We start from the raw sequence: 22,679 nt of genomic DNA, 5'->3' as shown, positions 1-22,679 counted from the left end.
AATGGATTTCAATGGTCACTCATCTCAAAATCCCCACGGGAATCGTGTTCCTCTGAATGGTGCAAATTCTTACACCACAAAAATACACATTCCAGTATTTATGAGAATAAGTCTGATAAATCTAAGTCTACATGGTGGAGACATGTCTCTTCTAATCCTCTGGAACCAATTTCTAGAGGTCCTAGACTTAATCCTCAGAAAAATATATCCGATGGATCACCTAACAAGGTTATGTTGAATTCTTCTGGAATAAGAAATAACCGAAAGAAGGTAAGAAATACCAGGTTCAAACTTTCAGATGGAATTTACAACTCATCTCTCAATACTCATAGTGGGATTACATCTCACTTGTTTACCTAATCGTACGCAATTTCATTCTTGTGTCTAAACTTGAAGGATGCAATTGAAGCAAAATCGGATTGATTCAAAAGAATCATTTCATGAACATTTTAGCCACGGTTTGCAAAGATTGCATTCCTTATTATATAAATGCATTTGTTCATGAGTATTAAATCATATTTAACCTATTTAAGAACTTGAACACTAAAGTTTGCAAACAGGTAAGTAAACTTAAGTTCCAAACATTGGTCACAAGCCGACAGTTTGCAAATGGGTACGCAAACTTTAGCTCCGGACTGAACTCAGTTGAAACCGTTTGTGAACGGTTACGCAAACTTGGTTCCCGAACTTCAACAGTTAAACCAGTTTGCGAACGGGTATGCAAACTTAAGTACCCTGACTTAAACAGTTGAATAAGTTTGCGAACGGGAATGCAAATTTTCGGTCCCGAATTCCATCAAAACAGTTTGTACACAAACCATAATGTATCCAGACATGGGTTTTAGCTCTTAACTCCCATTTCAATCATTGAAACATTCTTAGAAGACGACAATAGCTGTCTCACACAAATTATTAGCTTATAAGCAATTTTCAAGTGATCGAATGATCAATACGAAATATTCCGAGCCTACATCAAATGACTATCTCACACAAATCATGTAAGATGTTACCAGGTGATTTTCACATGATCATCTTTTGAATTTCGTCAAGAATTATGAATATGGTTAAAACAAAAAGCTTTCCAACACATATTTCGAGAAAGATATAAGCGAGTTAAACTCAACTCGAAATATCAAATGTGTATAATGTGAAGTCTATATAGCTATACGACTTTGTCTCAATATGAGATATAATAGAATAGACTTCTGAGTGATAGATGAGTTCAAATCTCCACATACCTTTTGTTTATGAAGTTCCACAATCTCCCTTTAGTAGTTCTGCGTCTTCAATGGATGAACGCCGTGAAGTCTAAAGCTCAACTACACATTCTATCCTAATCCGAGACATGGCTATAAGTAGACTAGAAATCAAGACTTATAGTTTTGATAACTAAACTTGACAAACAAGCTTAAGATAGCAACGCTTGCGAGTTCGACCGAGCGGTGCTCTAACAGTCGTGAAGTCTAAAGCTCAATTACACATTCTATCCTAATCCGAGACATAGCTATAAGTAGATTAAAAATCAAGACTTATAGTTTTGACACCTAAACTTGACAAACAAGCTTGAGATAGCAACACTTGCGAGTTTGACCGAGAAGTGCTCTAACAGAAACTTCATCTCAGGTCATGACGCAAAATTTGAGCATGCAGCATGCTAAAAAACGGGGTGTTATATTACTCCTCTCAAAGGTTTTAAACATATCCATCTTCGAAGCCAAGATATCAACTTTCCAAACTTTCCTTTTCATATTATACACAATTTCCGGAACCAAAGACAGATTTTCATTACGTAGGAGAAATTATCTTCTCAGCATGCTTCTTCATTCCACTAGCAATTATTTTAGAAATAATCTTGTATGAAGGATTGCAAAAGGGTAATTGGTCTACAGTCTTCAGGTTCGTGAGGAGTCTGATTTTTGGAAATGGGAGAAAATCTGGTCATGTTGAGTTGTTTGAGTATAAAAGTAGAGTGGGAGAAGTTCTGAACTAACTACACTACATCTTATTTTACTACTTTTACATTGAGTCTGATAAAATCCTATAGGAAAACCATCTGGACCTGGAAAGGTCTAGGCTTCCATGAAAATCAATGTTCCATAAGTTTCAGCTTTATCAGGAATTTGGATTAATTCTGCATTATCTGATTCAGAAATACATTGAAGTATGTGCTGAAGGAAAAAAAAACTATTACCAGGAGCAAAAAAGTACTTATCTCATGCTTATCTCGTGGAATGGTCAGAAATAAGAACTTCCAAAGATTCTTCGGATAGTCTGTTCATTCCAATATGGGTCATTACGAAGATTTTAGGTTTAGTGGAAATTTAGGGTCCCCAAATTTTGGGTAAGAGGGAGCATCTTGGGTCACAATAGCAGGTTTTAGGTTTGATGGTTCACACTAGCAATTTTTGGGTAACATGTTGGATTTTAGGTTATGGGTATATGTTGATTAACACAAAGTTGTTGGGTATATTTGGATCATAATGCTAAAACCGTAGTTACAGGGCTTATATCAAGTAACAAGCCAAAAATTTAATTGGACGACAGATACACAGTTCTGGTAGTTCAAAACTCAAACTAAAATCTTGTGAGAAGAAAATACATGTAATTTCATATTTTATGGTAGTTTTTTGTTTATCAGGAAATGGTATCACAAAGTTTAGTACTTTGAAGCTAAATTTACATGTAGATGCTCCAAGACTTGAGTCAAGTTTCAAAAGAAACTACTCCAGACTCAAATATTCATCTGTTTAGCGTAGTTAAGAGTGTATCAACTTTCAAACACCATTTTCGGCACCGAGTACATCTTCGTACAACGCCTACTATAATGATCGGACCCTCTACCGATACTGTCCTCATTTAGCTACTGCGGTTATCCGACAGTGTGGGGTTTTCCACGGGCATCGTTGCGGTTATCCAGCAGCAATTTCCCAAGAGGTCACCCATCCCTGGGTTTCTCCCCGCCCGAGCATGCTTAATTGTAGAGTTTTCTGCCAACTCTGGAGCCAATTGTGCCGAAAAGGCCTCGATGTTAGGAAAGGACAAACCATTAGTTATATTCCATTCGGACAACCTCTGCTGAATATCGGGGTATTACAATAACTCCACCTTAAATTATAGCCGTCCGCGGCTCCGGAATATATTCAAGCCCAGATCTCCGACGTTCCCTACCTCTCATGTGACAAACACCTGGACCAACCCCGTCAAGCGTACCTTTCTAACCATCGGAAGGTGACCCATCTTCGACTCTGATACCATTTGTAATGACCCGACCCTCCACCGATACTGTCCACACTTAGACACTACGGTTATCCGGCAGTGTGGGGTTTTCCACGGGCATCACTGCGGTTATCCAGCAACAATTTTACGGGAGGTCACCCATCCCTGGATTGCTCCCCGTCCGAGCATGCTTAACTGTAGAGTTTTCTGCCAACTCTGGAGCCAATTGTGCTGAAAAGGCCTCGGTGTAAGGAAAGGACAAACCACTATTTATATTCCATTCGGGAAACCACTGCCGAATATCGGGGTATTACACCTACTGCATACTTGGAAACTGAGCATAATGTCAAGCGCTTATTCTCAACGTCGTTAATAGGATGCCAATTTGCTTGGCGGTGCACGAATCCAATGATGAGAGATATTTTGTCTTATATGAATTTTGGTATATCCCCAAATTATTTCTTCTTACCCATTAGCTCCATGTCATTTTAGCTGAGCCACAACAACTTTTAAAATGCTATATCTCCAGAAAAATCCCAAAGCGCCACCAATAACCAAAAAAAAAAAAATGGACCCACTTTAATCACATCCATACCATTGCTAGAACTGTTAGAACTATTGTTGATTTCACTCCTGCAAAGCAAAGGTTAAACACAAAAATTGGATTGCGGCTGAGTCACGACCAGGTCGCTCTCTTTAAGACGTTTCATGGCTCTGCCTTGAGTTTTGTGCAAGCAGTCTTTCTTTGTCACAACGTCCCCAGGATAAAACAACCAAGAAAAACTCTCGTCGATCTCTCACGCAGACAGTGAGAAATCGATCACTTTCACTCTTTTAATCTTGCTCAGAAAAAAACTTGGTCTCTTGATTCACAAAAACAGTATATGGAAAACTCCTACTTTTCTGTTTCTCAAAACTGGCTTATTATAGCCTTCGCAATTAAGATAAAATTAATGGGAATAAATTTTGGTTTTAATTGTCTCCATAAAATCCTGTGTAACAGTCCAAAAACGGTCAAGTAATTTATGCCAGAATAAATACTATTTAATATGTAATTAAAACCTGTGAAAACGTTTTGAAAAAAAAACTTTTTAAAAAGGAGCAAAAACTACTTTCCAAATTCAAGAGACCTCCCAAGACCCCCAAGGTCCCGCTCCCGGACTAATTTTATATATATTATTTATATATATATACACCCATCAGTAGGGGGAGGGATTCGATCCTGAGACCTATCCCTCAAAGCCCAAAATGCTTAACCACTAGGCCAAGCTCGAATTGTTGATATAAATGTACAAAATAATTATTTTAAAACATATATCCCAACAATCCCCCACTTATATTTTTAAAATCATTGAGCAAGATCCGTATAGTTATGTGCATAAGCAAAGGTACCTTTCGGTTTTGAACCTTTACATAGTATTAAATTCTCCGAACTCTGACACAGAGTGAACATATGTCTTTGAACTCTATGGAGAGAACGAATTACTTAATACACACACAACTATACTAAGAGTAAATTCCTAAATGCCAGCACATTACGGCCTTGTGCCTATCCCAGTTTCAATGAATGTTCTAGAGAACTGCCCACGTTCTCATAGAAAGAGGCCACATTTTCTCATTCACATAGGTGAGTCTATCAAAAGTACTCATGTAGCTTGGTACCCCACTCTATACAGAGCTATAGACTTCATTAAGAGTTAAAGAACTCAACCTTAACCCGTTTCAGGATATCATGCCATGGGAAAGATGTATGATTCTATCTCCATATCATTTGTGAATAGGTATTCCCTTTGAACCTATTTCTAGGTGAGTATCCATCACAAAATGACTCAACTTCTAGTGGGCAAAAGTCCCATGCCTTTAGAGGTATATAATACCTTTTCCCTAGCTAATCCTTTCGTCAAAGGATCAGCTAAGTTCTCTTCCGACCTAACATGGTCCTCACGTACAACACTAGTTGTGAGAAACTCCCTAACTGTGTTGTGCTTTCGACGCATTTGTCGATTCTTACCGTTATAAAAACAGTTCTGTACTTTTGCAATTGCCGCTTCATTATCACAATGGATCATAATAGCTGGTACCGGTCTATCCCATACAGGAATTTGAGAAAGCAAGTTTCTCAACCATCCTGCTTCTTCACTAGCTGCTGCTAGTGCTATCAATTCAGACTCCATCGTAGATTGAGCCAGAATTTTCTGTTTCTTTGACTTCCAAGACACAGCGCCACCAGCAATATTAAACAAATATCCACCAGTGGACTTGGAGTCATCTGAAAGAGAGTTCCAATCAGCATCACTGTATCCTTCAAGGACTGCAGGAAATCTCTTATAGTGTAATATCCTAGGTTAACGGTCTTTTTAAGATACCGCATAACCCTCTCAACTGCATTCCAGTGTTCCAAACCAGGACAACTGGTAAACCTGCATAAAAAACCCACTGCATGTGCAATGTCTGGTCTGGTACAATCAGTTGCATAACGAAGACTACCAATTATACTAGCATATTCAGATTGTCTAATGCTATCACCAGTATTCTTAAACATTGTAACACTAGCATCAAAAGGAGTACTCACAGGTTTACAATCAAAAAAGTTGTACTTCTTTAAAATCTTTTCAATATAATGAGACTGATCCAAAGAAATGCCATCATTAGTTCTAGTAATCTTAATTCCCAGAATTACACTAGCTTCACCCAAATCTTTCATTTCAAAGTTAGACTTAAGCATATTCTTAGTTTCTTCAAGCACAGACAAGTTTGAACCAAAAATCAGCAAATCATCCACATACAAACAAATCATGATGCATGTATTATTTTCAAACTTATAGTATATGCATCTGTCACTTTCATTAATTCTGAAACCATGTGAAGTCATCAAGTTATCAAATTTTTCATGCCATTGCTTAGGAGCTTATTTCAGACCATACAGTGACTTATCTAACTTACACACTTTATGTTCTTGACCAGGAACAACAAAACCTTCAGGTTGTTCCATGTAAATTTCTTCTTCTAATTCACCATTCAAAATAGATGTTTTAACATCCATTTGATGAACAACAAGATTATGCACAGCAGCAACATCAATCAAAACACGAATAGAAGTCAATCTTGTAACAGGAGAATAAGTATCAAAGAAATCTACATCTTCTCTTTGTCTATATCCTTTAGATACCAACCTAGCTTTGTGTTTGTCTACTGTACCATCAGGGTTCAACTTCATTTTAAGTACCCATTTACAACCTATTTCTTTGCAACCAGGGGGTAAATCTGCTAGGTGCCAAGTTCCATTAAGATTATGGGAGTCCATTTCATTATCTATGTCTTCTTGCCAAAAACCGGATTCAGGAGAATTAAGTGCCTCTTGAAGACTAGAAGGGTCTTCCTCTAGGGTATAGACTTCAAAGTCAGAACCATAATCTGTCCCAATCCTAGCCCTTTTGCTACGCCTAGGTTCAATTTCAGCGTCTCTAGTTTCTGCAGTTCTATGTTCTTCTATTCTAAGTTCATAACTCGTACTAGGTAGAGAACCCCCACTATTTCTATATTTAAAAGGAAATCTATCTTCAAAGAAATCAGCATCAATAGATTCAATAATAACTTTATTATTAAGATCAAAAAATCTATAAGCTTTACTGTTTTGAGCATACCCAACAAAAACACATTCATAAGCTTTACTAGCTAGTTTTGATCTTTTAGGATCAGGAATACGAACATAAGCCAAACAACCCCATACTTTAAAATAAGATACATTTGGTTTTCTGTTTTTCCAAAGTTCATATGGTGAAATTTTAGTTTTTGAATTTGTAACACGATTCAAAACATAACAAAACAGTCAACAAAATTTCTCCCCACCAATGAGGGGCAGCACCAGAACTCAGCAAACATGCAGTCACAAGAGTAGTAAAAGTACGATTCTTTCTTTCAGCTTTTCCATTCATTTCAGGGTTATAAGGAGCAGTTTTTTCATGTATAATTCCAGAAGATTCATAAATTTCAGTGAATGGTTTAGAGTCATATTTAGTTCCTCTATCACTACGAAATCTCTTAATTTTCCTACCAAATTGATTTTCAACTTCAGCAACAAAAACCTTGAATTTTTCAATAGCTTCATTCTTATGACTTAGCAAGTAAACATAGGTAAATAACCATCAATGAAAGTCATCACATATCTTTTTCCATTTCTGGTTAATATACCTTCATATTCACACAAATCAGAATGCACTAATTCTAAAGGATCAGATTCTCTAACAACAGATTTATAGGAACTCTTGGTTATTTTTGCTTGACTACATGATTCACATTTTTCAAAATCATGCATGGAAAGTTTTGGAATAAGACCTTGCTTGCTCATGGTATCTACTGATCTACTGTTCACATGACAAAGTCTAGCATGCCAAACATTAAAAGTACACACCGTATAAAAAGAAGATGTAATTTTATTCATTTCAACATTAAGCTTAAACATTCCATCAGCAGCATAACCCTTTCCTACAAACACTCTGTTTTTAGTAATTGTGTAAACATCAGATCCAATAATTTGATACAACCCATCCTTGTTGAGAAGATAGCCGGAAACAAGATTCTTTCTCATTTGTGGAGTGTGGAGGACATCTTTCAGCATAATTTTCTTCCCAGAAGTAAACTTCAGTTCTACCGTACCAGAACCTTTCACATTAGTGGTATGGGAGTCTCCCAACAACACTTTCTTATCCTTGATTTCTGCATAGCTCTTAAATAGGGACCTATCAAAACAACAATGGCGTGAAGCACCGCTGTCTATCCACCACCCATCGGTTCCACCAACCATGTGAATCTCTGGATCAGAAACCATGGAAATTATAACGCTTTCAGCAGCATTATCTTGTGCGTTATTCTTTCCTTTGTTATTCCTGCAATCCCTAACCATGTGGTTTGGTTTACCGCGGGAATAACAAAGAAACTCAGAATCAGAATTCTGAAATCTCTTGGATGGGTGTGGGTTCTTGTTTTGATTAGGTTTTCCTTTCCTTTGGTTCTGGTCAGGTTTCATTGATTTTTTCTTAGGTTTCAAACTCGGTTGAGTCTGATTCTTATTGTTGGAAACGATAAGAATCTCTTCCTTTCTGTCTTGTTTCCGTGCTTCCTCTTCAACCCTGAGCTTAGAAATCAAACTTTCAAGAGAAAACTCCTTAGTTTTATGACGCAAAGTATTACGAAAATCTTTCCAAGATGGGGGTAATTTATCAATCAATACAAATACTTGAAATTGTTCATCAGTTTTCATACCTTCCGTCATAATTTCATGAGCTATTTTCTGAAGTTCATGAGCCTGAGAAACGACTGATTTTTCATCCACCATTTGATATCTCAGGTAGCGGCTTACAACATATTTCTTTGATCTGGCTTCTTCAGTATCGTATTTCTTCTGTAAGGCATCCCACACATCTTTAGCAGTATCAAATGTAGAGTAATATTCGTATAAATCGTCAGAAAAAGCATTCAAAATATAGTTTTTGCAATCAAAGTCATTATCAATCCATTTTTCATAGGCTTTTTGTTTTTCTTCAGCAGTTTGGGTCTCAACAGGTTCTTCAGTTGGTTGAGGAGTTGCAATTGTTGCGGCTGGAGTTGCTTTTTCCGCAGCTTCTGCATCTTGTGGATTAGCTGGTTTGATGGAGTCCACCATCATGTGCAACTTCATCAGTTTGAGGTAGAAAAACAACTTTAGCTTCCATCTTCTGAAATGAAGTCCTTCAAACTTGAACGACTTGTTGATATCAGCAACGGTTTTCTTTTCAGATTCCATGGCAGAAAGACACGTCTTAAAATTGTTAGAACTATTGTTGATTTCACTCCTGCAAAGCAAAGGTTAAACATAAAAACTGGATTGCGGCTGAGTCACGACCAGGTCGCTCTCTTTAAGACGTTTCGTGGCTCTGCCTTGAGTTTTGTGCAAGCAGTCTTTCTTTGTCACAACGTCCCCAGGATAAAACATCCGAGAAAAACTCTCGTCGATCTCTCACGCAGACAGTGAGAAATCGATCACTTTCACTCTTTTAATCTTGCTCAGAAAAAAACTTGGTCTCTTGATTCACAAAAACAGTATATGGAAAACTCTTACTTTTCTGTTTCTCAAAACTGGCTTATTATAGCCTTCGCAATTAAGACAAAATTAATGGGAATAAATTTTGGTTTTAATTGTCTCCATAAAATCCTGTGTAACAGTCCAAAAACGGTCAAGTAATTTATGCCAGAATAAATACTATTTAATCTGTAATTAAAACCTGTGAAAACGTTTTGAAAAAAAACTTTTTAAAAAGGAGCAAAAACTACTTTCCAAATTCAAGAGACCTCCCAAGACCCCGCTCTCGGACTAATGTTATGTTATATATATACACCCATCAGTAGGGGGAGGGATTCGGTCCTGAGACCTATCCCTCCGGACCCAAAATGCTTAACCATTAGGCCAAGCTCGAATTGTTGATATAAATGTATGAAATAATTATTTTAAAACATATATCCCAACAAAAACAACCGCCAAAGGCTATTGAATTTTCGTTCGGAAGAAATCTCGAGGCATTTTATGATGTGTCTAACACAAATGTATAGTACATGTGTTTTCAAAAAAAAAAAAAAGAAAAAAAAATGGGTAAAAACTAAACAAACATGCTAGATATCCAGGGGTCGGCTAAGCGGGATGTTTCAAGGGACAAAACCTGGTAAGTCTAGAATCGTTGAAAACTAAAACCTATACACGACATAATTTGTAGCATTTTTGACCGCCTCCAGCCTACCAGAGTGGACTGTGGAAGCTCCAAAGAGACAACTCAGCTCATGAAGGAACACAAGTGGAGATATGTTCGATGCATTTGACATTTGAGCCATCTCCCACCGTCTACCGACGTCCTCAAAATCCAACTTCAAAGGCAGTAGAAACCTCTGAATGGTCTGGATAAAAGTTCGATTCGTCGTACAAACTGTATGCATGTAAAAAGACTTTGTATTACGAACCTCTCATAGTCTCATCTCATATTATCTTTATCTACTTTGTTTTCTCCACTAGCAGTCAATAACAAACATGTTTTTTCCAACCACACAAACTCACAACTACTCACATTATTCTCCTAACTCCTTTGTTTGCTTTGAGGGTTGGCAAATGAGGGTCCATATACTTCATTTGTGGACTCAATTTCTTGTTGTAAGTTTTTTTTCTATGGTCCCTCTCTAACTCTTATTTATCACCCCTTTCACTTCTTACACAAAACTTTCTTTTTTTCCATCCTCAACTCCTCTTCTTCCAATCCCGTTGTTGCAGCTCTCTCTGTCTCCTCCTGGTTATCCACAGTTGAAGAAAACAATACAGGTCAGTAATGGAATTCATGGAGCTTCTTATCTGCAGTTAAAATAACCCATATGTTCTACAAGAATTGTTAAACTAAATGACCATTTTCGTTTGGGATTTACATGTTTCAGTTGATACTAATTCACTGTTTCCAGGTTATTACAGGAAAATATCAAACAAACAAAATTGTGAAGGTGTTTCTTTCTTTACAAAATACAATGAATGGCTGAACTTAATTTGGAGTCTTTATAAATTACTATCCCCACTTTGTTTTCCATGGGAGGAATTTCTAATTCAGTTTTAGTTGTGATGGGTACTTAGAACTAGGCACCATATCTGAAATCTTAACTTAGTTTCCAATGGCTTATCAGCTGAAGTTGTAAGTTACTTTTTCAATGAATCTCTTCTCTGATCTTTTGGGTTAGGGTGATTAGCATTTTTGTTTTAGTATTGTCGAACATCCAACTCAAAACCATTTGTTAGTGAGTGGAGCTGCCCACATTGAAGTATGGATTAGCTAGGATCTCATTGTCCATGTTCTCAAAACCCCCCCTCATGTGTAGCATTACTTAAGCCTAAGATAGTTACATGCTTCTGAACTTGTGTCTCAACATATGTAAACCCCTTAGTTTGGCTGTCAATATGTCTGAGTTAAAATCGCATTGACTCTACTTTTATCTGTTTCTTTTTTAACGCTGTGTAATTTTCACAAATCTTGTATCAGTACAATATAGTGATTCGGTAAATTCGCTTGTTTCAGGGTTGAGTTGTGGTAATATAGTTCGGGTTAAGAGGGAAATTGATGATTGATTCAGTCTTACTACATTGATGAGCTTAATGGCACTCACTACAAGCAAGATTTCAGCTGGTCCAATGGTTGCTAATAGAGCAAATGGCAGTGAACAGTGTGGGATCATTAGTTCCTTTTCCAAGTCCACACAACATAATGGATTGTATTCAAACTTCCATAGAATTGAATTCCGGAGACCTGGATGTGGATATCTGTTATCCGCCAAGCTCATGTTGTCTTCCGAGGTTTTGTGGCGCATTTCTGTTAAGCCATGTACTTATGCTGTAAATCGGGAAAATTCTTTTGTATGCCATTCAAGAGGAACACGAAATGCAGAAGCTAAAGAATGTGTTAGGAACGCTGATGATTGCACTGATACAGTGAGGTAAAGGTGTAAGATTTTAATTGTATTATCTTATTTGCTGCCACAAAGTATATGTTAATAACAGTATTATGCCTACTGGTGTGTTCTTTCATATTCATTAACGTCCATATTTAGTTACAGAGCTCAAATTGGAGATGAGGAAAACACTTCTATTTACCCAACTCAGGGCTTAGGTGGCATTGGTAAATTTGTTGACAATGATGCGAAGTTTGTAAATGAAAGAGCACGTAATGACCTTGTCTTGCTTTCACGGTAAATTGTACTTTCTTTTTCATCTCTCTTATATAACGTTTGTTTTAAAGGTCTACTTATTATTGTTCAATCATGACTCAGTGGCCTAATGAGGTTGAATGACCGTGCATGCCAAGATGTTGCAGTTCTTGGACTGGGTGTTCTTAAGCTTGATGGTAATTTCTTTTGCTTTTGGTTCCTTGATTGAGTCGTTGGAATTGGAATATTATACATCCATTACATTTTGATCTAAATATACGAGTCATTTTCTAATTTGGGCTGTTACCTTCATTTTATGAATCACTGGGTAGCTCGCGCAAGAGAGGATACTGAGAAGATCGACAACAGTGTGAAGGCAAAGGCTGAGCGCTTACATCATATAACAACAGTATGTTTTTCTACCATAATGCACAGCTTTTCTACCAGTACAGAAATTGATACTACCGCATGATGGTTATGCAATTGAGTTGACTCTTAATAACTTCATCTCCATCCACCACCCAGATTCTAAAAGAGATAGCTGAATCCAAATTGTTGAGTGTTGCTAACAAGCATTGGAATGATGGGGCGTTAGAGGTGCTTTTGCGACCCCTCTTACATTTTTATGCATGGTCTTTTCTTACTCTTTTCCAGAATGCTGAACTTTGAAGTGTGGTGTAAAGCTTCACACCCCCTAAATGCATGTGATACTTCGGATAACCAAAGCTATCTTTTGATTCCTTTCTAGGCTGATTTGAGGCGTGCTGACTTCTTGGCTAAAAGACGTGCCATGGAAGATGCCTATACGGCTTTGGAGGTAACGAAACTTCAAGATTCCGTGTTTTTGTTTAAGCCTTTCATGAATTAGACCTAACTTCTCTGTACCTTTTCTTGTTACAGTTTGTGAAGAACATCCATGACATGATGGTTACTAAGATGTACAAACTGTAAGTATAAAGTTCCTGCTCTGATGATTGCGTTTATTTATTTATCTTGACATTATGTAAGCTGATGCTTTGTGTGTAGACCTATACGTAGGAATTCAGATTCTTCATCAGCTAATGACATCAGAAGTGTAATGCTTGAAAAGAATGGGAAGACTGCTGATTTTTTTCCTGGGGAAATTTCGTCCAGCAGCATAAACTCCATTAAGGTTTGTCTTATTGATCATATGGATTCATTTTTGTCATTTTTTTTGATCTGTCGGTAGGAACCAGAGTTATGACTTTTGAACTTGAGTCGTAGACTCGTATGTATCAACACCCAATGCTTTTACAATGACTACTATCTATGACATTTTTGTACCTTTACTCAATGCTTCATTACTAACAGGAAGTTTATTTGAGTATGGCGTCTGCTCTATCTGAAGCTGATGGAATTGACTACACTGACCCTGAGGAGGTAGGTTTGTTCCTCGTATTCATTCTAATTTTGTTCATGTCATCAGTTTGTCCATCCGAAATGACTGACGGAGATCTCTCATTATACTGGTGCAGCTTGAATTATTAGTTTCAGCTCTTATAGATCTGGATGCAATGGATGGTAAAAGTAGTGTCTCTTTATTGGCGGAGTGCTCAAGCTCTCCTGATGATAGCACAAGGTAATTTGCAATGCCTACTCACAATGTGTCTACAACCTAGTTATATCTGAAATTGCTTCAATAGTGGTCTATGTGCTGAATTGGTAACGTTCAGTTCAACTCAAACTTATTGAGATCAAGCGTGAATTCAACATTCAGTGTTTGACACTTTTTTTAACGTTTTGCTTGTGTAGACAAGCACTTGCCAATGCACTGTCAGCAGCTCCATCAATGTGGACTCTTGGGAATGCCGGTATGGGTGCATTACAGGTAAACTCAACGGCTTATAATTCAAGATATGCTTATATAATGCTAATATTTTACTTAGACATAATAGAAGTCTTTGGGGGGAAAAGTTATTAACTGGTGCTGTTAATCTGAAAAATAGAGATTGGCAGAAGACGAAAACCCAGCTATTGCTGCAGCTGCATCAAGAACCATAGATGAACTAAAGAAACAATGGGAAATTGAAGAGGGAGATAGTTTGAGATTCATGATGAACGACAAGCCATGGAAGGATACAGAAGAAATTGATCTCAAAGACGATGAGGAAGAAGACGACACAGATGTCAAGAAAGATTGAGAAACTCAGTGCTTTTTTATTGTAAATATATAGACGAAGTTCACCAAATGATGATCAATAGACTGTTAATTCTTCAAGAACTGAAACAAGCTGATAATATGTTATGATAAAAGCTGTCTCATTTCTTGTTTTGTCATGTCTCTAGACTCTCAGACGATTAATTCTCTAAATAAACAAGTTCTAATCTAATTCCATAAGTTCACTTGATCTTGAGAGCTTATTGTCCATTAAAAAAGAGTGTTTGTATAAACTGAAAAGCTCCAGTGAAGCTAGAACCAGAACTCACAGGCATATATGTACATGGTTTTGGCATCAAAAATTGATGGTCCTCAAAGCTCAGGAGTTGCTGTCTCTATCTTATCATCTCTGTCTAGAGATATAGTGTTTGTGGTTCAAAGTTGAAATTTGTAGAGGGTTAACAGAACAGAATGGCTAGCCTAAGATGTTCTTCTTCTGTAATCACCAACTCCATTTTCTCAACTCTACGTAACAGCAACAACAACAATGTCACCAAAAGGTCACCTGGTTCTTCTGTTACAACGCAAAGCAAGACAAGACAACAAGGTCTGAAGAGGATAAAACAACAGCCGTCTAAAGCAGAAGTCGAAAAGGCTATCGGTGCCGGCATGTACCGCAACAGAGATTCAGAGTATGTCTTTAATCTTTCTCCTCTCTAATCTATCTATATTCTATACGATGGAATACGCATTTGATTGTGAACAAATATGCACATTGACAGAGACTCTGGAGAAAAAACTCTATTTGATAAAATTCTGACAAACCCATTTGGAGAAGAAGAAGGACCTGTTGAGCAGAAACTTCGAGAAACCGGTGAATGGATCCTCGACACTACAGAAGGGCCAACTCGTTCAGCTGGTATTATTCCATTCCATTCTTCTTTCCCACTCTTTTCTAATGTATTATCCTGATTTCATTTTGGTCTCTTATAACCAATCTTGATATGCTGCTGCAGGTAAAGACATTTTTGTGATACTATGCACATGGGTGCTGCCTGTCTGGGTTTTGTGCCTCTTGGTTGCTTGCGGCTTTGTGAAGTTGCCATTTGATGTCCCATTTCTTGATGACTTGATAATGTAAAAAATTTCAAGACATGCAAATAACCTCATCTCTGCTGCATTATCCCAACTCCCCAGAGCAGATCCAGGCATCTGTAGAGGCAGTCGATTCCCCGACCTCTCGGCTGCACTATAGACGAAAGGGAATGGGTATTACAATTATAATAGACAGTGGAACCCAATTTAAAGGCAATACTTGAGCAGAATCAAAGAATATATGTAGTGTATGTACTAGATGATGGTGGTTGTACACTTGTACTCATGGTTTTTAATTATGGGCATAAGTTTCTTTAAGGAAGCATCAAATCTTTGTTGTCTATTCTACCTTTTGAATGATTAATAATTATGTACACGAATCAAGTATGATTAATGCTTGCTTACGTATAAAGCAACCTTAATCTCTGCTTAATGTTGTTTTTTCTCACAGGTTCCCCTGTTTTTTTAACCAAGAGAGGTTCTGAAATGGCAAATGTTAAACTACTGTTATTTTCTTAAAGGTTACAGTTTACTTACAATATACTAAGAAGTTTTAGGTGACAACTCATACTCAAGATTGGTTAACCAAGAAATTTGTGGTTAGTTAACAAATCTCTTCTCTTCTACCCACACTTTGGTTGTCATTGTTATTGTCATCAAAAGTATATAAAATTAAGATAATCTATCATGGATGTCAACAAGATATGATTCATTTAAGAACTGCATTGTCATAGTCGGTGATATAAAATATAAACATGTTTTCTCTTAGCTCTATTCAGTTGGAAGTTTTGTACCTTTCAAAATTCTGCATACTTCTTTGCTTGTTTATACCTCCAGTCCATGCCAACAAAGGTAATAAGATGGTGAGGGTAGTTAGCCTAACAAATTTCTTTGGAAAATCCTAAGAGAGTCAACGGGATGAATGTGCCGTCAAATGAGAGTGGAAAGTCAAAGATTTGAATACATGTCAACGACTCAACTCGCAAAAGTGCAATAACCGAGTTCCCTGGGCAATCAGCCGAGCATTTTTAGATGCAGGATTGTTGCAATGCTAATGAGTACTGACAAGGCAGTGGTCCTAGATACCAAGTAATATCCTCTTAATAGAAAGGGGGAAAAAGGGAAGCATCACCAAATAGAGCTGCCATATATTAACTGTCAGACAACAAAAACCATACCGGTGTGAATAGTAAAATATCCTCCCATTAACTTGTACATTTTATCCTAACATTTGTGTCTTCTTTTCTTTACGCTACTTTTTATAGAAAAAATCGTCAGTATTGGAAATGTCCTTGGAGACATCTAAAGTCCAGAAGACTCCAACCAAGCCAAACGAGATAAATTCTTGTTCGACGGAAATAACCATACTCGGCAATGATGTCTTTAATAAAATAAAACAAGGTAATGGGAATCACTAGGACCACTGCCTTATCAGTACCCATTAGTTGATCGAATCTCTTCCCCCAAATACAGTTTTGTGGGCTTTAAAGCTTACTGTTTAATTGCCGATTGCAACTTCTTGCCATTGCGAGCTTACGTTTGTTAGCATCAATTTCACTTTCCCGTGTCTTCTTTTGTAATGAATTCTCTATACCGGTCGGTTTTAGCAGATTTCAGGAGATTTAGAGTACTGCAGAAAATCACACTCAAAACATGAATCACTTGCACTTTCGACAACCCACATTCATGTCACGTGTCGCATGAAATGCTTTCTTTCTTCAGGCCACCTGTCGTACTCCAGCCCGTTAGTAGGGTCCTATGTGTACACATAAAGTAGTGGTATTTCTTAGAAAATAAACCAAAAAAATAATCATAAGAAACTAGAATAGAATAGGGCCAATAGGCCTTGGCAAAAAAAATAAAAAAAATAAAGTGACAGCCATATCGCAAATGTATGCACATGGATTATGATACACACATAATTTGATATGGTCGACTCAGTCACATGAATGAAAGACCATCATTTCTCCGATTTTTCACATTCATTTCGTTTGGTTCTCTTCTCTGTCAAAAATAAACCATCCACGTAAGATAAGAACCAAACCAACCCCAAAAGAAAGGTTCTTTCTTTCTTTCATCTTCTTCTTCGTCTTCCCTCTTTTACCGAGAAAGAGAGCGATCGAATCGCAGAGTTGAAGGGAAGAGAGAAACTGTCGGGATTTGGATAGATTGATAGATAGATGGCGACTTTACAGTCATTGAGAAAAGCATATGGTGCTCTCAAAGACTCTACTACTGTCGGTTTAGCCAAAGTTAATAGCGAATTCAAGGTCAGATTTCATTTTGCTATTTTTAGTTTCCTTCTTTTTCTCATTCCCTTTTATAAATCTTAATTTTCTGATTTTTTTTCTGTTTTTTTTTTGGGTGAAATTGAAGGATGTTGATGTCGCAATTGTTAAAGCAACGAATCATGTTGAATGTCCACCAAAGGAAAGACATCTTAGAAGTAAGTTTTTTTTTTTCCTCAATTGAAGTTATTTTGGTGAGAAATTTCTTAGATTCTTCTTTAATTGAATTTGGATTTTTTTCAATTTTGATAACAGAAATCTTGGCTAATACTTCTGTGGTTCGTCCACGAGCGGATGTTGCTTATTGTATACATGCTTTATCTAGGAGATTGGCAAAGACTCATAACTGGACGGTATGCTATACACTTTTTCTCTCTCTTTTGGAATGTTGGTTTTGGATCTTAGACTGCTGTTGAATTGTGAATGAATTCTGTTGAGGAGGAGCACTTAAATTTAGTTTAAGATACTGGAATTTACTGAGATTTTTTTATGTGAGCGGGTCGACATTTAAGGAAACTCAGGAGATCTTGAAACTAGTTATAGAAGGAATTAGAAATTACAACTTCAGTGGAAGTTGAGTGTGACATTGTATAGTGCTGTTTATTTGGGTGAATGACCGTTAAATGCATATCAGAAAACACCGCCACTAATAATGTCTAACTGTCACCTTCCTGTGTTTGGGCATTTAATCTATTCATGTTCATTTTGTAACTATTGTGTTGTGTCCGCAGGTGGCATTGAAAACACTTATAGTTATCCATAGAATGTTACGAGAGGGAGATCCTACTTTCAGGGAAGAGCTCTTGAACTACTCTCAGAGAGGGCGTATTTTACAACTATCCAACTTCAAGGATGACTCAAGTCCTATTGGTTAGTTTGTCATTGTCCACTTGCCTCACAGGATTCTCCGTTATTTACGTATCCATTTTATAGTTTACGTAACTATTTATTTCTTCATTTAAGGAGTAGCAGAACATGCAGTTGAATATATTTGTTTCTTTTTCAGCTTGGGATTGCTCTGCATGGGTTCGTACATATGCACTTTTCCTGGAGGAAAGACTAGAATGCTTTAGGGTTTTGAAGTATGATATTGAAGCTGAACGTTTACCAAGGCCTGTCCAAGGTCAGGATAAGGTATGTGCTTGAAGTAAGATTCTTGCTCCATCCAAATATATATAGTCTGTCTTGCTAGACAATGTGGTGTATGATAAAATAGTAGAAGCAAAAGACTAGGAAGCAATCAGGTTCCGAAAGAATGATTATTAACTACTGAAAGATAAAGGTTAACAACAATGTGAAGTAGTTTAGTTTTAGATGGCATCAACTGTAAAATTTCTCCACGACATGAAGCTCATATAGTATTTAACTATTGTTTTTTTCCTTTTGGAAAGACAGGAATTTCTGTTGGACGTGTAGGGTAGTTAGGGTACCATCTGACTTAGAGATATGATTGTATTGTGTCCCAAGACGCAGTAAGAATCCACATCCTTTTGAAATTCAGTCAGTAGAGAATAGTAGAGAGGCCTGCGGTTTTATTTTTAGAGCATGTTGAATTTTGGTTATGGCGGCATCTCTAGTTCGTATGCTAGAAACCAAGATGGTTTCTGGATGACAGCTTACTCAGTCTCTGTCGCATCATACTTATACTTCAGGGTTTTTTCACCACTCGCGGTTGAATTACATTTTTACCCTTTCTTGCTTTTATTATCAGGGGTACAGCAGGACTAGGGATTTGGACAGTGAAGAATTGTTGGAGCAGTTGCCTGCCTTGCAGCAGCTGCTGTATCGTCTTATTGGATGTCGGGTAATGCATGCATTTCTGATAAAAAGATTGTACCTTTTAGTCGCATATTACACCTTCTTTCTTTGTAAAATGCAGTTTGAATTTTGTTATCATTTCTTTGTTTTACTTTGGAAGACTGACATTTGACTTTGACTCTACAGCCAGAAGGGGCGGCGGTTGTCAATTATGTGATACAATATGCTCTTGCTCTGGTAAGTCCATGTCATACTATATATTTTATGTTGTCATAATGATCTCGCTAAAAAGTGCAAATCTCTGAGTGACAGCTAAACTAACAAGTAGTAGAAGTGACAAGATGATAAGGGGTTGGTTACATTAATTACTCCCTCCGTTCTTTTTTAATAGGCCAGTTTTGTTTTTAGCGAAATTTAAGGAAATTAAGAGAACTAATCATTGAAAGTGGTCCTCATGACACTTGTCAATAAAAGAAGTGAAGTGAAATGGTCCTCATGACACTTGTTAGCAAAAGAAGTAAAGTGAAGTGGTCCACATGACACTTGTCATCAAAAGAAGTTAAGAGAAAAGTGGTCCCAAAAAATTAAAATAACATTTGACTTTCCCAATTAGGAAACTGACCTATTTTCTTGAAACTTTTATTCATAGAAACTGACCTATTAAAAAAGAACGGAGGGAGTAGTAGATATGAAAATAATACCCGAAGGTTTCATCCCTTTCCATTCAATAAAATGATTACCTAGTTAAACGACATGGAGTGAGTTAGAAACTTGTTATATTTGGAGGATAGAGGTAAATGATTTCCTGTTCCACCCATCTGTCAGCAACATTAAATAATGCTTGGAAATGCCTGATCATGGTTCTTAGTCGTCTTTTTAATAACTGCATGATCCCATTCCCTGCTCAACCTTTTTGTTACTCTTTCAGGTACTAAAGGAGAGCTTTAAAATTTATTGTGCCATCAATGATGGCATTATAAATCTTGTTGATAAGGTATGTTATCTTCTTGTATCATAGTTTACTAATCTTTATAGTTCCAAGCAACATCTTGCATATTCTTTACCTTACCTGTTTGTATCTTGTACAGTTTTTTGAGATGCCAAGGCATGAAGCCGTGAAAGCCCTCGATATCTACAGACGAGCTGGACAACAGGTATTGCTGCAGGCTTGGTTGAAAATAAATCCTGAAGTTAATTATTTGGATTGTATACATCTCCTCTTTGCACTGAGGGGTAGTGTCTCTTGAGGGCCTAAGCATAATGAACCTTAAACGAAAGCTTTTATGTCTATTCTGGTGTACTAAAGAAATTTGTGTTTTGCTTTTTAGGCTGGGGGACTTTCTGATTTTTATGAGATTTGCAAAGGATTAGAACTTGCCAGGAATTTCCAGTTTCCAGCCTTGAAAGAGGTAATCCTTCTAAAAGGGACCAAAGGTCATTTCGTTTACTTTCCTTTTGGGAGACTCTTTTGTTGAAACTAACCTGTTCTTCTTTCCCCATCCAGCCACCCCAGTCTTTTCTTGCAACAATGGAAGAGTACATAAGAGAGGCACCGAGGATGGTTACTGTTAGGGAGCCATTGGTTAGTTTTAACACCCTCTTCGCATTCACATTCACATTCTATCAGCATGAGAATTTGGTTTTAGAGAAAATTCTTGATCTTGATTTGGCAGTCATGATATTTTTGTAACAAATATTTCATTTGATTACCAAACAAGGTGAAGAGAGAAATCTTTTCACTTGTAACAAAACTTGGATTTGCGTGAGAAGATTTATATTGAGTGACAATTGGTCATCCTGAAACAGGAAATGCCTGAGAGGCTCCTCTTGACATACAAACCGGAAGAAGGTCCCTCTACTTCAGATGATATAGAACCATCTTTTGAGGAACCAAATCAACTGCCGCCTGATGTGGAATCTGCATCTGACATGGACGCTCCTCCTCCTCAGGCTAACAATCACCTGGATGACGGTGATCTGCTGGTACAACCCCTCGGTTGATTATATTAGCTCTTTTTTTTGTCTTTTTTGTTTTTAAAATATTTTACTTTGCGTTGTAAGTCGTACCGATGTGTATTGTTTTGTTGCTTTATTGTGAGTAGGGGTTAAATTCTACACATCCGAATGCATCTGCAATTGAGGAAAGCAATGCATTGGCTCTTGCCATAGTTTCATCTGGTAAATCTTGCTCGATAAGTTCTGTTTCTTCTACCTAACTATAGTCGTACAGGCCCATTTATGCTTTATATTTTACAACATGCAGATAGCTCTGCTCCTGCTCCTGCTCCACCAAACGCATTTGATCCTTCTGGATGGGAGCTTGCTCTGGTTACCACTCCTGGAACTGACATTTCTTCTGCCAACAATAGACAATTGGTTGGTCCACTCTACATATCTTTGTTTGCTTTTTATTAGTTCCCTAGCGTATTTTCCGTGCATGATTTGTGATGAACTTGAAGAAACACTGTCCACATAGATATGCCATTTTGATGAAGAGTTTCAACTATTTGTCTTCCGAGATGTGTTGCACATGTTGGATTTAAATCTTGAACTTGAAATGGAAACTTCTGAAATTATTCACAGGGTGGTGGACTGGACACACTGACTCTGAATAGTTTATTCGACGAAGGAGCCTACAGAGCATCACAGCAGCCTGTTTATGGAGCGCCTGCCCCGAATCCGTTTGAGACTATGCAAGATCCTTTTGCAGTATCAAACAATATTGCACCTTCTCCAGCAGTTCAAATGGCAGGAATGAACCAGCAGCAGATGAATCCCTTTGGTCAGTATCCACCACAACAGCCAACAACAGCTTATCAAGGACACCAGGATCTAATCATGGGGCCTTCAAATCCAAACTTAAATATGAATGCATCAAATCCATTTGGTGACATGGGATTTGGGCCTTTCCCTGCGAACCAGAACCCTTCTCATTCTCACAACAATCCTTTCGGAGCCACCGGTCTCCTGTAACCGCATCAATCGCATCAAACTTACACACTAGCCACGCCAGACTTACACACAAGCGAGGTTCGGCGGGGTTATCTTTTCTTTCTTTTTTTACTCAATGTGTATTCTATTCATGTATTAGGCTTTGTTTTGCCGATGTTTTTGAGTTGCAAAAAAGAAAGAAAGAACAGGAGTTGTAATATTTGGATTGCATAGAAAGCTGTAAGATTTTTCAAGTTTTATATAGTAGTTTATATGCTGATAATAACTATTACCTTTGTTGTAAATGCCAGTTGGAAACATGGTCCGCTTCTAATCTCTGTAAATTTGGGGAAACTTTTTTCAACAATAAGATGACAGAGGAGAAAGTCATAAGCTTCTAGATCATTGGTTTGAATTGAATGTCATTGAAAACTCTTTTCAACCATTTCCCTTTCATAAATTCCTCAAACTATTCTCTGACTCGATCTCTAAACTTCATATACTTCTCATCCTTGAAAATATCAACCAAGAACAAGAGCGAAAATTTAAATTTATCGAACACGATTTTG

At 37.3% G+C, this 22,679-nt stretch overlaps 3 protein-coding genes across 5 annotated transcripts; all 3 read left to right on the top strand.

Moving 5' to 3' along the window:
- The first annotated feature begins 10,331 nt into the window (after positions 1–10,331).
- On the top strand, positions 10,332–14,288 carry LOC113282044 (senescence-associated protein AAF, chlorolplastic-like). 3 transcript variants are annotated; one of them, XM_026530973.1, is made up of 14 exons: positions 10,441–10,555; positions 10,690–10,728; positions 11,295–11,709; positions 11,824–11,961; positions 12,043–12,116; positions 12,252–12,328; positions 12,445–12,516; positions 12,668–12,736; positions 12,820–12,866; positions 12,946–13,072; positions 13,252–13,320; positions 13,416–13,519; positions 13,693–13,768; positions 13,887–14,288. In XM_026530973.1, the coding sequence occupies exons 3-14, from the start codon at positions 11,363–11,365 to the stop codon at positions 14,079–14,081; spliced, it is 1,395 nt and encodes a 464-aa protein (XP_026386758.1). In that variant the 5' UTR covers positions 10,441–10,555; positions 10,690–10,728; positions 11,295–11,362; the 3' UTR covers positions 14,082–14,288. The 3 variants fall into 3 exon arrangements, with proteins under 3 accessions (XP_026386759.1, XP_026386757.1, XP_026386758.1); XM_026530974.1 differs by lacking the exon at positions 10,690–10,728 and having other exon boundaries at positions 10,332–10,555; positions 11,830–11,961; XM_026530972.1 differs by lacking the exon at positions 10,690–10,728 and having other exon boundaries at positions 10,332–10,555.
- A 164-nt stretch (positions 14,289–14,452) lies between these two features.
- LOC113282045 (probable NAD(P)H dehydrogenase subunit CRR3, chloroplastic) lies at positions 14,453–15,620 on the top strand. Its single transcript, XM_026530975.1, has 3 exons — positions 14,453–14,730; positions 14,821–14,957; positions 15,055–15,620. Exons 1-3 carry the CDS (start codon positions 14,510–14,512, stop codon positions 15,177–15,179), a joined length of 483 nt encoding a protein of 160 aa, XP_026386760.1. The 5' UTR covers positions 14,453–14,509; the 3' UTR covers positions 15,180–15,620.
- Positions 15,621–17,115: 1,495 nt separating this feature from the next.
- Positions 17,116–22,402, top strand: LOC113282043 (putative clathrin assembly protein At2g01600). The gene is made up of 15 exons (XM_026530971.1): positions 17,116–17,403; positions 17,510–17,579; positions 17,677–17,774; positions 18,153–18,291; positions 18,428–18,555; positions 19,133–19,225; positions 19,366–19,416; positions 20,108–20,173; positions 20,268–20,333; positions 20,508–20,588; positions 20,684–20,761; positions 20,986–21,162; positions 21,282–21,357; positions 21,443–21,555; positions 21,763–22,402. Exons 1-15 carry the CDS (start codon positions 17,314–17,316, stop codon positions 22,150–22,152), a joined length of 1,716 nt encoding a protein of 571 aa, XP_026386756.1. The 5' UTR covers positions 17,116–17,313; the 3' UTR covers positions 22,153–22,402.
- The last annotated feature ends 277 nt before the right edge of the window (positions 22,403–22,679 follow it).

Source organism: Papaver somniferum, chromosome 5 (genome assembly GCF_003573695.1).
Source record: "Papaver somniferum cultivar HN1 chromosome 5, ASM357369v1, whole genome shotgun sequence".
In the NCBI taxonomy this organism is placed as follows: Eukaryota; Viridiplantae; Streptophyta; class Magnoliopsida; order Ranunculales; family Papaveraceae; genus Papaver; species Papaver somniferum.
This window is presented reverse-complemented; position numbering and strand designations above follow the sequence as displayed.

Excerpts from the sequence above, each read along its gene's own strand:
- LOC113282043 (XM_026530971.1), top strand. The coding sequence starts at position 17,314 with ATGGCGACTTTACAGTCATTGAGAAAAGCATATGGTGCTCTCAAAGAC. Across the intron at positions 19,417-20,107 it reads TACAATATGCTCTTGCTCTG|GTACTAAAGGAGAGCTTTAA; the intron begins GTAAGTCCATGT and ends TTACTCTTTCAG. Across the intron at positions 21,163-21,281 it reads TGGATGACGGTGATCTGCTG|GGGTTAAATTCTACACATCC; the intron begins GTACAACCCCTC and ends TATTGTGAGTAG.
- LOC113282045 (XM_026530975.1), top strand. The coding sequence starts at position 14,510 with ATGGCTAGCCTAAGATGTTCTTCTTCTGTAATCACCAACTCCATTTTC. Across the intron at positions 14,731-14,820 it reads TACCGCAACAGAGATTCAGA|AGACTCTGGAGAAAAAACTC; the intron begins GTATGTCTTTAA and ends GCACATTGACAG. Across the intron at positions 14,958-15,054 it reads AGGGCCAACTCGTTCAGCTG|GTAAAGACATTTTTGTGATA; the intron begins GTATTATTCCAT and ends ATGCTGCTGCAG.
- LOC113282044 (XM_026530972.1), top strand. The coding sequence starts at position 11,363 with ATGAGCTTAATGGCACTCACTACAAGCAAGATTTCAGCTGGTCCAATG. Across the intron at positions 13,073-13,251 it reads GCAGCATAAACTCCATTAAG|GAAGTTTATTTGAGTATGGC; the intron begins GTTTGTCTTATT and ends CATTACTAACAG. Across the intron at positions 13,321-13,415 it reads ACTACACTGACCCTGAGGAG|CTTGAATTATTAGTTTCAGC; the intron begins GTAGGTTTGTTC and ends ATACTGGTGCAG.